General features: G+C 53.5%; 1 protein-coding gene and 1 long non-coding RNA gene across 4 annotated transcripts in view; one reads left to right on the forward strand and one right to left on the reverse strand.

Moving 5' to 3' along the window:
• LOC144892443 (uncharacterized) overlaps nucleotides 1-12,454 on the reverse strand; it is a 474,675-nt gene that overhangs the window by 264,882 nt on the left and 197,339 nt on the right. The window lies entirely within an intron of this gene.
• LOC137426583 (uncharacterized) overlaps nucleotides 11,098-12,454 on the forward strand; it is a 28,146-nt gene continuing 26,789 nt past the window's right edge. Inside the window, exons 1-2 of one of the 3 annotated variants that reach the window (XM_078779279.1) lie at nucleotides 11,101-11,141; nucleotides 11,291-11,372. Coding sequence is in view for 1 of the 3 variants with exons in the window: in XM_068115236.2 (XP_067971337.2) it covers nucleotides 11,129-11,141 (13 nt within the window). In the remaining 2 variants the exon portion in view is untranslated. Of the gene's footprint in view, nucleotides 11,142-11,241; nucleotides 11,373-12,454 lie in introns of those variants that run through there. The other 2 variants (XM_068115236.2, XM_068115237.2) reach the window with 2 other exon arrangements.

The raw sequence follows: 12,454 nt of genomic DNA on the forward strand, positions 1-12,454 counted from the left end.
GTCGCCGGCAAAGACACCGCCGTGGCCGACTGTCTTTCTCAGGCCAGCGCGAACGCGGTCCACCTCGGCGTGGACTTCGCGCTCATGGCGGCCGACCAGACCACCGACACCTCGGTGCAGGCCCTCCGGGCGGCGTACACGGGCCTCCGCCTGGCCGACATCCCCTTCACGGGCACCGTCCTGCTCTGCGACGTCTTCCAGGGCCAGCCTCGCCCCATCGTGCCCGTTTCCTGGCAGCGCCGCATCTTCGCCTCCATCCATGGCCTTTCTCACCCGGGCTGGAAAGCTTCTCAGAAGCTGGTGTCGGCGCGTTTCGTCTGGCATGGCCTTCAACGGAACGTCCGCGACTGGGCCAATGCCTGCACGGCCTGCCAGCGGGCCAAGGTCCACCGCCACACCCAGGCCCCGCTAGCACCTTTCACTGTGCCTGCACGGCGTTTCGACCACGTCCACGTGGACCTGGTGGGTCCCCTGCCCCCATCGCGGGGGTTCACCCACCTGCTCACCATTGTGGACAGGACCACCAGGTGGCCGGAGGCCGTGCCCCTCACCTCCACCACCACCGCCGACGTGGCGCAGGCGTTCATCGCCACCTGGGTCGCGCGCTTCGGTGCACCGGCGGACATCTCGTCCGACCGCGGCCCACAGTTCACGTCCGAACTTTGGGGCGCGGTCGCCCGCTCGTTGGGGGTCACGCTGCACCGCACCACGGCCTACCACCCCCAGGCCAATGGGTTGTGCGAGCGGTTTCACCGCTCCATGAAGGCCGCACTCATGGCCGGCCTTCAGGACGACGGTTGGACCGACCGGCTGCCATGGGTCCTTTTGGGCCTCCGCACGGCCCCCAAGGAGGACCTCCGGGCATCCGCCGCCGAGCTCGTCTACGGCCAGCCGCTCCGCGTCCCGGGCGAATTCATGCCCGACGCTACCAGTCCCTGGTCCGCCGCACACCAGCGCTCGGACCTCCAGGAGGCCGCCCGACGATTTGCCCCCGTGCCAACGTCCCACCACGGTGGCCCCCAGTCCTACGTCCCCCCGGCGCTTCGCACAGCGGAGTACGTCTTTGTGCGTCATGATGCGCACCGGGGGCCACTCCGGCCGCCGTACGACGGGCCCTTCCGGGTCCTGCGACGGGGCGACAAGTCCTTCGTCGTCGACGTCGGCGGCCGGTCGGACCGGATCTCTGTGGATCGCCTCAAACCGGCGCACGTGGACGTCGACCGACCACCACGGTTGGCCCTTCCTCCGTGGCGAGGCCGCCCCCCGTCCACAGTTCCCCCCGCTCGACCACCCACCACCAGATCGGACCCCCCCCCCCCCCACGACCCTCCAGGGGTCGCTTCGGCCGGGTCATCCGGACCCCCCTTAAATTGACCCTGCCGGTGCAGGTCGATTCTGGAGGGGCGTGTGTAGCGGTTCCCGCTGAATGTACACAATCGCCTTGCACCTGCCAGGACGCGGCCAGGGCGCGATCGCCATGCCGGGCTCGTCCGGACGGGCCCAGACGCGCCTCTCCTGGGCATGCCCAGACTCGCTGTTCCCGGGCACGCCCGAACCTCCCGGGCACGCCCGGTCTCATCTTTCCCGGGCATGCCCGCTCTCGCCTTTCCAGGGCTCGCCCAGAGCGCCCGGGCATGCCCGCTCTCGCCTTTCCAGGGCTCGCCCAGAGCGCCCGGGCACGCCCAGCCTCGACTTGCCAGGCCGCGTCCAGGACGCCCGGGCATGTCCAGACTCGCCTTTCCAGGGCTCGCCCAGAGCGCCCGGGCACGCCCAGCCTCGACTTGCCAGGCCGCGTCCAGGACGCCCGGGCATGTCCAGACTCGCCTTTGGAGGGCTCGCCCAGAGCGTCCGGGCATGCCCGCTCTCGCCTTTCCAGGGCTCGCCCAGAGCGCCCGGGCACGCCCAGCCTCGACTTGCCAGGCCGCGTCCAGGACGCCCGGGCATGTCCAGACTCGCCTTTCCAGGGCTCGCCCAGAGCGCCCGGGCATGCCCAGCCTCGACTTGCCAGGCCGCGTCCAGGACGCCCGGGCATGTCCAGACTCGCCTTCCAGGACTCGCCCTTGACACCCGGGCATGCCCGGTCTCGGTTTTCCCGGGCAAACGCCCCGGCATAAATGTGTATATATATTGCTGCCCGATAAACGGGCTTGTCAGAATACCTGAGCTGTTTTGTTGGAATAAAGCAACTCGGACGAATTCCGTCTTTGGTCGCGTCAATTCTTTCGACTCGCGTTGGAGCGCAGCTCCTTCAATATAATATATATGTACAGTATCATGTATGTATGTGTGTGTATGTATGTGTGTGTGTGTGTGTGTCTATGTATGTACGTGTGTGTGTCTCTCTGTTTGTATGCATGTATATGTATGTATGTGTGTCATGTGTGTATGTGTGCATATATGGATGTGTGTGTATGTGTGTATGCATGTGTGTATATAAATGTATGTGTATGTGTATGTATGTATATGTATGTGTGTCATGTGTGTATGTGTGCATATATGTGTGTGTGTGTGTGTGTGTGTGTGTGTGTGTGTGTGTGTGTGTGTGTGTGTGTGTGTGTGTGTGTGTGTGTGTGTAATGTGTATGTATGTATTATGTATGAACTCTGAAAAAGCTGAACAGTTTGGTCCATGAACCATGATCCCTTACCGAAGCGGAGACGGATACTTTGGGTCCTGAGAGGACTCCGTTCAACCTCCTGAAACCCACAAATATGGATAACAAACAAAGGACACACACACACACAGACAGACACACACACACACAGACACAGACACACACACAGACAGACACAGACACACATACACATACACACACACAGACAGACACACACATACATACATACATACAAACAAACATACATACACACAGACACACAGAGACACACACATACATACTGTTGCGAATATGGAATTTGACCTCCATATCCGCTTGTAAATATTCCCCTATCTTCTCCGATACTCCCCAACTCTCCCCTTACCCCATTCCCTAGTCCCATTGTCTGTAAACAACACCCATTAGAGCCGATCTTCCCCTTCATTCCCCCATTAAATGTCGTGCCCAGGTCCCCCGCACCACACGTAGACAATTATAGGACATCTTGCTAGTTATTCTTAATCTATGTCAGTTAAGGACTTGTTTCCATTAATTATGACTCTTCGTTGCACCAGAATGTGATGATATGGCACCAGTAGGAGTTTAGGACCTTCCCATACCTCCCCGCATCTCTTCCCATCATCTCAAGCTCCAACAACAACCACAACAACAGCGGCTTTGCGTCCTCACTCCGGCTCGGTTGGCCGCCATTGAACATGTGCTCGACGGGGTTACCCAGAAGGGGGCTCCCTGTCGGCCCCTCGTCAAGGGCGGAGCCGGTAACCCCCGCACCCAATGAGAAGCCATGGGCCGATGCCATATGGGGCGGAGCTAACGAGCGAGGGCGTGACTCCCCGCCGGAGATATACGCGGCCCCGCGCCGGACGTGGAGGGGATGCGCCCCGAGCTTGGAAGGAAAAGACGCCACCCTCCCGAGCGCTGAGCGACCTCCCCAGCTTGAGACCAAAGTCGCGACCCACAAGCGCTGTGATACCTTCACGCATCTCTGGACACCACCGTACGTGATCCTGCCCTGAGCACAGGTGCACCTGGAGCGATCGCTACCCGCTTTCCTGGCCATCAAACCCCGTGTGAGTGAGCCTTGTCCCGCGTTTACCTGTCGTCTGTCCGGGGATAATATAAGTGTGTTTAAGTGCCCACCTTCCTATGTTTCCCTCTTGTCCCTGTAATCTAAACCTTCCGCAATTGTAATAACAACCTTTGAGAACCGTATCCCTGGTGTCGTATTGTGTGATTGTAATCCAGCCGGGTGTCTTCTTTTTCTTATTGAGCCAGCATAGCGCGATTAGTCAACCCCGGGTGCAATCGGGGTAACTTGTACGGATACGGCGGCCATCCCGCTCGGCCCACCATACCATCAAAGTCGTATCTGTAACAATTGGTGTCGAGGAGTGGAATTCGAACCCGGGACTAAATTAGTTAGGCCCAAATTTTGGGAGGGAAAATCGATTCGGAGCGCGTTTCCCGCGCGAAATTATAACGGCGAAATTTCAATTTGTTTTACGAAAATAAAAAAAATAAAAACCGAGTTTTGAAAGTCGCGCTATGGCGGATCAAGACGGCTGGGGTCCGGTAAAGGAGAGTGAGGTAGGGTCGATCCAGGACCAAATTGAGGGACAAGAGGAGAGCGAAGCAGTGAGGGCGGCAGGTTCGCAAAATAGCGCCGTCACGCACGAAGTAGCGGGCGCGCAAAAAGGCGCCTCGCACGAGCGTGCGGTAGCCGAGCCGGCTGTATCAGCGGGCTTTAACATGCAGCCGATTGACATGCAGGCCCTCATTGCGCAGTTACAGGCAGCTGTACAGATGAGTATGGGGAGCCAAATTGAGCGATTGGGTGAGCGGTTGGGGAACCGGATGGATGCTCAGGGTGAGCGATTGGAGGGCCAACTGGGGGTAATGAGGGACGAAGCGAGGGCTCGGAGTGAGCGATTGGGGGTAATGGGAAACCAGATGGGGGTAATGAGGGACGAAGCGAGGGGTACCGGAGAGGGGTTAGACAACGGGATAAAGGAGGTGAAAAATGGGTTAATGGGGGTAGAAAATAGAATGGCTGCCCAGGAGAATCAGATAGAGGGAGTGAAAAATGGGGTAGAGGGAGAGGAGATTAGAAGAGGTGTGAGTGAGGAGGTCGGAGGAGTGCGCGAGGAGGTGAGGCACTGTAAGGAGCACATGGAGAAGGAGGTGAGAAAGGGGACTGTAAAGTTACAAGGGGGCATAGAGGACCTGACGCAGGAGGTGGAGCAGCTGACGGTGGGACAGACGGAGTTAGTGGAGCAGGTTCAAAGGAACACTGCGGTATTAGGAGGGTTGAAAGCGACACGGAAAGAAGTGGAAGAGGGGGTGAGCGAAATTAAGAAGCGACGGAGAGGGGATAACAAAGAGATAAAAGAGGAGATAAAAGAATTGGTCCAAAGTCTGTGTTTGGATCGTGATGATGTGCTCATTAACCGGATGAGGGATTCGCAGGTGATGGAGGAGAAGCGAAGAGGAAGAGGACCCGGTGTAAGTGGTGACCAATATGGTCGTGCGTATGATGCGCCAGGGGATTTAAAAAGCTTGGGGATTGGTTTGGATCCGGGTGTTCGTGAAAGGCCGTTGGTGAGGTGTGTGACAGGTCTGGTGTGCGAAAGAGGAGGTGTGCGAGAAAGTCCGACTCTGGGGTGTGTGAGGAAAAAGTGTGTGCCAAGGAGTGAGGGTGTTGGCGAGAGTGAGTCGGTCGTAGCGCGTGTGCGAGGGGGCACATGGAAGCGCAGTGTGGTAAGTGTTACAGAGGGTGTGACAGGAGAGTGTGCGCGAGAAAGGTGTGCGCGAGAAAGGTGTGTGACGGACAGGTGCATGAGGAAAGAGTGCGCTGTCAGAAGTAAGGAAGAGTGTCCACCTGTGGTGAGTGTTACAGAGGGTGTAACGGGGGAGTGTGCGAGAGAAAGGTGTGTGACGGACAGGTGCATGAGGAAAGAGTGCGCTGTCAAGAGTAAGGGTGAGTGCGCTGTCAGGAATGGAGGTGAAAGTAGTGAGAGTGACATGGAGCGTGAGTTAGTTGTGACAGGTGAGCGAGGATGTACACCTGGGATGGAAGGATGCACACCTGGAATGGTAGAGCGTGAGTGGGAATGCACGCTGGAGTTGGTGGTGAGGCACGTGGTTGGGTGTGCGAATGAGAGCACACCTGTGATTGTCACAGAGGAGGTGACTGAGGAGGGGGCGCGAAGAGGTGTTTTGGTAAGGTGTGCGACCAACGAATGTGTGCCAAAGTGTTCGGTGGTCAGGTGTGTGACCAAGGCTGTGAGTGGAATGGGTGTACCTGGGTGTGTAAGGAAGGGTACGAGGAGCATGGAAACGGCTGGATGTGTGAGCAAGGAACGGGCTGCGGGGTGTAAGCGTCCAGGTGAAGCATCGACGTTAGACGGGTTAGAGGTTAGAGCGACTTATAGCCGAATCGGGCCCTCGGTGCGTGCTGGGCCTCGCTTTGAACGGCCGCGTCCGTGCTCCACTAGGCGGAGCGGTCAGCCCGATAGAAAGGGTCGTCATGGCGACCACTTTTTGGTGAGGCATTCCGGCAGGCCGAGATCGAGCCATGGGATGGCGCCGTGCCGAGATGGTGCGTGGGATCTCGGCCCGGGTAAACCTCCTTCCCTGCACCGAGTGCTGGACGCATCCAGCCGCTGGCACAAAACAACCAGCATCCATTGCTTGGCTTTACGAAGCCGGGCTTTGGACAGGGATTGGCGCACCGAGAGGTATTAGTGAGTCGACTGGGTGATGAGGTTAGTGTTTTGGACCCAAAATTAGAGAAAAGCAAAATTTGATGATTGGCAAAGGATTGGCAGAGTGATGATTGGTAATGGCAGTAGTGATTGGCAGATGATGGGCAGTGATTGGCAAATTTTTAATTTGTTGAAATTAGATGTGCAAAATTGGTAGTGAGAGACCCCCGATGTGGTGGGATGGCAAATCCACCATCCCTCACAGTGGGGGCAAAGGAGCAATAGATTATGGGGTGTATGGCAGTGAAAACTAGCCCGGGTGGGTTAGGATATGGTGTGTAGGGATCTAGAGAAGATGACCTTAGGTAACGTTAAGGTTAGTTAGTGACTGATACCTGTAGTGGGGACGCAGGTAGATTAGTGTGGATGATAATGACGAGGGAGCGCAATAGTTTAAAGGGACGACTGGGAAGCGCAAGTGTCAGAAGGGAGTAGTTAGCTGAGATGATGCTGCGTGTGTGTGAGGATTGAACAGGTGTGATTGCACAGGTGTGCAACTGGACAGGTGTGTGGAGCAGTGTATGAGTAGTGAGTGTTGTGGATCAGCGCGAATGCGCTTGGGGAGAGAAGGGTGCAGGTGGCACCAGGTGTGAGAACACAGGTGTGCAGGTACAGGTGTGTGGAGAGAGTTGGAGTAAGTGGTACGGAGTGGTGTGCATGGTGCGAAGGTGTGGATGGGGGAAGAGTGGACCCCCTTTCACGAGTACCCGGGGCGGGTAGTGTAAGTGTTAGGTAGAGGGAGCAGGTAAATTATGGTTGGATATTGGCATTTGTGGTGCGGTTGCAGAATGGTGTTGTGAATGGGTGCATTAGTGTTGTGGAAATGGCTGGGCGTGTAGCCTGTTAGTGTGTGTAGTTGGTTGGGCACTCCACCACTGTGAGGATGTCGGCCAGGTGAGGCCGCAGGTGGGCTCTGGGAGCCGGTAGTTGTGAGTGGGTGCCTGAGGATCCCGGGTGTGGATCGGGCAGCCCAGTGCCAGAGAGGGCACGGAGTGGGGAGAGAGCCAGAGGGCCTTCCCCAGGTAGTTAGGTTAGGGTGAGGAGCAGGTAAGCTCGGAGGCAACTGCAGTGGTGGAGGTGTGCAGGTGGGTAGACCCACTGGGAGAGGTACACGCCGCAGCCCAGAAATTGTGCGAGGGCACCGGGAGATGAATCGGGGGAGTGAGACCCCAAATTGAAGAGCACCACAGTTTGGCCAATGGGAATTGGTTTTTAGAACCCATAGCGTAAGAGGGCCAATGGTTTGGCCGGAGGAAGACCCCGGGTAGTGTAAAGTTGTTAAAGTCATTTAGGAAATAGTTAGGATTGATGAACCTGTCGCACCATACGCAGCCACTTACCTGTGGTGATGATGATGACTCCACACCTGTGTTTTCTTTGTTTTGTGCAGGAAATGAGAATTGCTGTTGGATTTGTGAGACGCATCACGACGTGGATGAGACATTGGGGTGATTCCATCTCTCCCTCCCTAGGAGGGACTGATGATGAATTGGTAATGGCAAATTTTGATGAGAGTTGAAAATGGCAAATTTGATTGGTTAGGAGGGAGAGAAGACGAATTTGGTTTATGGGAGGAACGGGGAAGACAGTAGGGATGTTTGTTGATTTGTAAAGTAGATGTTTATGGGTAGTGTTGTGTTTTGTGGATACAGTAAGGGGTAAGGGAGGGGCCATGTAGGTTACCTGGTGGGGGGGGGGCGTACGATAGGAACGTACCTGTCTCACCTGGTTCCCATGTGCCCCCAGTGTGCATTACCTTATATTGCGTGCACTTTTGCGCCCTTACCACCTTACTCACTTGTTTCTTCTTTTGTCTCCCACCTCCGAGGATCTGGCTTTGGGGTAGAGAGAGAGGAGAGAGAGGTGCTGGCTGCGCAGTTGTGGGCCTGCACTTTCGCTGCTTGTTGCCTGGATCGATACACCATATGGACCGCAATGTTGGTGGCCACCCACAATGGACCGTAGTTCTTTTGCGGCCAAGCACCACCCGGGGATGGACCTATGGGTCAACGGGGCACCTATGCCATACAGGTGAACCACTAATAATTAACACCAAGTGCACCACAAGAAGAGCAAGAGACACCTGCAGGGTTAGGGGTTGTTGAAGTTATTTTTATTCCAATGAACAATGGTGACTGCACCGATTGGTGGTGGGGTGGTGCTGTTGATGCTCGGGAAAGGGTGCTCTGCACGTTATTAAAGGCCGTCGGCCACAGAGCACTCGTGGGTTGGTGTATCGATGTTGGCAAGCGCGCTCTCTCTATGCATAACATCTGCATGTGTTCCTCCAAAGACAGGTCCTGGATCGTAGTGTAAATATCAGCGTAGTCTTGTAAATAATGCTCCCTACCGGCTGTATGTTTAGTTTGAGGATTCTTTCCGGATTCGGTTATCCTGTGGGTGTGTTTCTGAGAGGAGAAGGGTGCAACGTCGCAGGGGGACATATTTACTCATTTGTGAATATCTATAAAACTGTCGCACTCAGGGTAGAGTTAATAGTAGAGGGAACTACATTGCGTGCCACACTAAAGTAGGTAAAAATTTATCGGGTCGGGACGCCCCGAGGGTAGAGAAGGGTGCAATGTTGCGAATATGGAATTTGACCTCCATATCCGCTTGTAAATATTCCCCTATCTTCTCCGATACTCCCCAACTCTCCCCTTACCCCATTCCCTAGTCCCATTGTCTGTAAACAACACCCATTAGAGCCGATCTTCCCCTTCATTCCCCCATTAAATGTCGTGCCCAGGTCCCCCGCACCACACGTAGACAATTATAGGACATCTTGCTAGTTATTCTTAATCTATGTCAGTTAAGGACTTGTTTCCATTAATTATGACTCTTCGTTGCACCAGAATGTGATGATATGGCACCAGTAGGAGTTTAGGACCTTCCCATACCTCCCCGCATCTCTTCCCATCATCTCAAGCTCCAACAACAACCACAACAACAGCGGCTTTGCGTCCTCACTCCGGCTCGGTTGGCCGCCATTGAACATGTGCTCGACGGGGTTACCCAGAAGGGGGCTCCCTGTCGGCCCCTCGTCAAGGGCGGAGCCGGTAACCCCCGCACCCAATGAGAAGCCATGGGCCGATGCCATATGGGGCGGAGCTAACGAGCGAGGGCGTGACTCCCCGCCGGAGATATACGCGGCCCCGCGCCGGACGTGGAGGGGATGCGCCCCGAGCTTGGAAGGAAAAGACGCCACCCTCCCGAGCGCTGAGCGACCTCCCCAGCTTGAGACCAAAGTCGCGACCCACAAGCGCTGTGATACCTTCACGCATCTCTGGACACCACCGTACGTGATCCTGCCCTGAGCACAGGTGCACCTGGAGCGATCGCTACCCGCTTTCCTGGCCATCAAACCCCGTGTGAGTGAGCCTTGTCCCGCGTTTACCTGTCGTCTGTCCGGGGATAATATAAGTGTGTTTAAGTGCCCACCTTCCTATGTTTCCCTCTTGTCCCTGTAATCTAAACCTTCCGCAATTGTAATAACAACCTTTGAGAACCGTATCCCTGGTGTCGTATTGTGTGATTGTAATCCAGCCGGGTGTCTTCTTTTTCTTATTGAGCCAGCATAGCGCGATTAGTCAACCCCGGGTGCAATCGGGGTAACTTGTACGGATACGGCGGCCATCCCGCTCGGCCCACCATACCATCAAAGTCGTATCTGTAACAATACATACACACATACATACACACACACATACATACAGGCATACAGGCATACAGACAGACACACACACACACACACACACACACACACACACACACACACACACACACACACACACACACACACATACATACAGACACACACACATACATACATACATACACATACATACATACAGACACATACATACAGAGAGACACACATACATACAGAGAGACACACATACATACAGAGAGACACACATACATACAGAGAGACAGACACACACACACACACACACACACACACACACACACACACACACACACACACACACACACACACACACACACACTCTCTCTCTCTCTCACCTACATACAGACACACACATGCTCTCTACCGAGTGTGGTTCATAGTTTATTCATATACCTTGTTATTATTCGATCTCATATTATGTCCCTGGTTCATATTTGTGAATTTCGTTCAATTTTGTGAGTGACCAAATCGTACCCTTCCGCCTTCCCGCTCGGACGAGATCGACTGTGATGATGCCAGAACACGCCTCGCGGCCTTCACCTTACGAGCAAGGTATATCACGCCAATAACTCTGAAAACCCTCCACAAGCGAATCAGTGCTGTGACGCTGCCATTTTAAAAGAGGGTAAAAGTAGAACACTGTACATGTGTTCTTTCTCCGCTCCCGATTGAAACTTTTGTAAACGCAGCGCAGAAGACATTTCTCAGTGAAATTAAGTTCTATAAATCAATAGGAAGGTCTTCCTGCATTAACTACTGCACGTCCACGTAAATATATGGCAAACTGCTAAATCTGGCGCTTTGGAGAACGCTTGACGTTGCGGCACAACATATGCGGTGTATTTTGTTGGTTGCGTTGTTTCCCAGTCGGAATACTGTACAGTAGAGTTGGGATTTCTGAACATATATTTTATACGGATTAAATATTACAATGTGTACATCTGTTATTTATATATACGTAATTTACAGCCACCATTGAATGAATATGGAATGCAATACTAATTTGACTATTTTTTTGTTTTGTTGTTGTTGTTGTTTAAAGGTCCCACAGCCGTTAATATGGCCGATTTTGGTGAGTTTGTCTTTCCTTCAAGTGAAAATCTTCCTTTCGTTATGATTAATTGTTCTCGATTAGTTTGCTTTGTTAAGTGCACCTGCTGAGAGAGGCGGAACGATAATTAGGTTAACTGAGGCGTTTTGTGCTCATTTATTCGGTTAAAGGTATGAAATGATACAACAGGCCTCGGTGATTACGGATCATTAAGCTCGAAACGTCACGCAGATTATACTGCACCTCACACAGGTGGGTGCGATTACCTGAGACCTTTTACCATTGCTATGCAGGCACAGGTTATCATTTTAATAACAAGGTGTGAGGACGAGGGAATCGTGTGTGTGTGTGTGTGTGTGTGTGTGTGTGTGTGTGTGTGTGTGTGTGTGTGTGTGTGTGTGTGTGTGTGTGTGTGTGTGTGTGTGTGTGTGTGTGTTTTCTCAATACCAGCGCTGTATTACTATTAATCATTAGTTCTTTATATTGGAGCACCTAACAACAATTGATTGGCGATAATGAAAATGATTGTTTGATTCTCATCAACCACAATTTGATGTTGATTTTGTGGTTGAACCATATTTGAAATATCGATGTTGCTTCTGTTGCCTTGGCAACGGCAGCAAGTCCATGTGAAAGTGGGCCGATGGTCCCCGTCCGATGATGTCCAAATTATTTTTTTGTTTGTCTTTTGTGGATTACCCCGTCGGTTTAACTCCCACCTCCTCATATTTGGCTAATTGTGGCTCCAGAGGCATGCAAACGCATTATTTTGGAGTTGGCGGAATGTTGATCTCATTGGTTGTCCTTTTTAGTTGTCTGCATTTAAAACGTTCGACAATGGCGATTCCCAGCGCACAATGGTCTAAATGCTTGGCTGTTCTTCTTTTTTTTGGAGGGGGGGAGGGAGGGGGGGGGGGGGGGGGGAATGCAAGATCTAGGCTCGTGTAAGAGCTAACATTAATCACAAAAAAAACCAAACGGACACACAAACGTACAATAAAGGAGCGGGAGACGAGATGGGGAAAGAGAGGGAAGCACACAAGTACAACAGCAGAGAACAGACATCGGGAGATCTGGGGGAGGGAAGGGGCGGGGAGGGGGAGGGAAGGGGCGGGGAGGGGAAGAGGGGGGTGGGAGAGGTATAAAACACATGGACACTGCTAGAAATTCCAGGAAAGAAGTCAGTATTTCAAAAAAAGTGGATCTGGGGGTGAATTAACGGGGGGTAGGAAGTGATCAAGGTTTTTGATGGGGGAAGATGAGAGATGGTGGTGAACAGCTGTTTTAAAGACTTGGAGGGAGGCGTGGGATTGAAGAGAGTGAGGGAGTTTGTT

Source organism: Myxine glutinosa, chromosome 5 (genome assembly GCF_964187855.1).
Source record: "Myxine glutinosa chromosome 5, kmMyxGlut1.1, whole genome shotgun sequence".
Classification (NCBI taxonomy): domain Eukaryota; kingdom Metazoa; phylum Chordata; class Myxini; order Myxiniformes; family Myxinidae; genus Myxine; species Myxine glutinosa.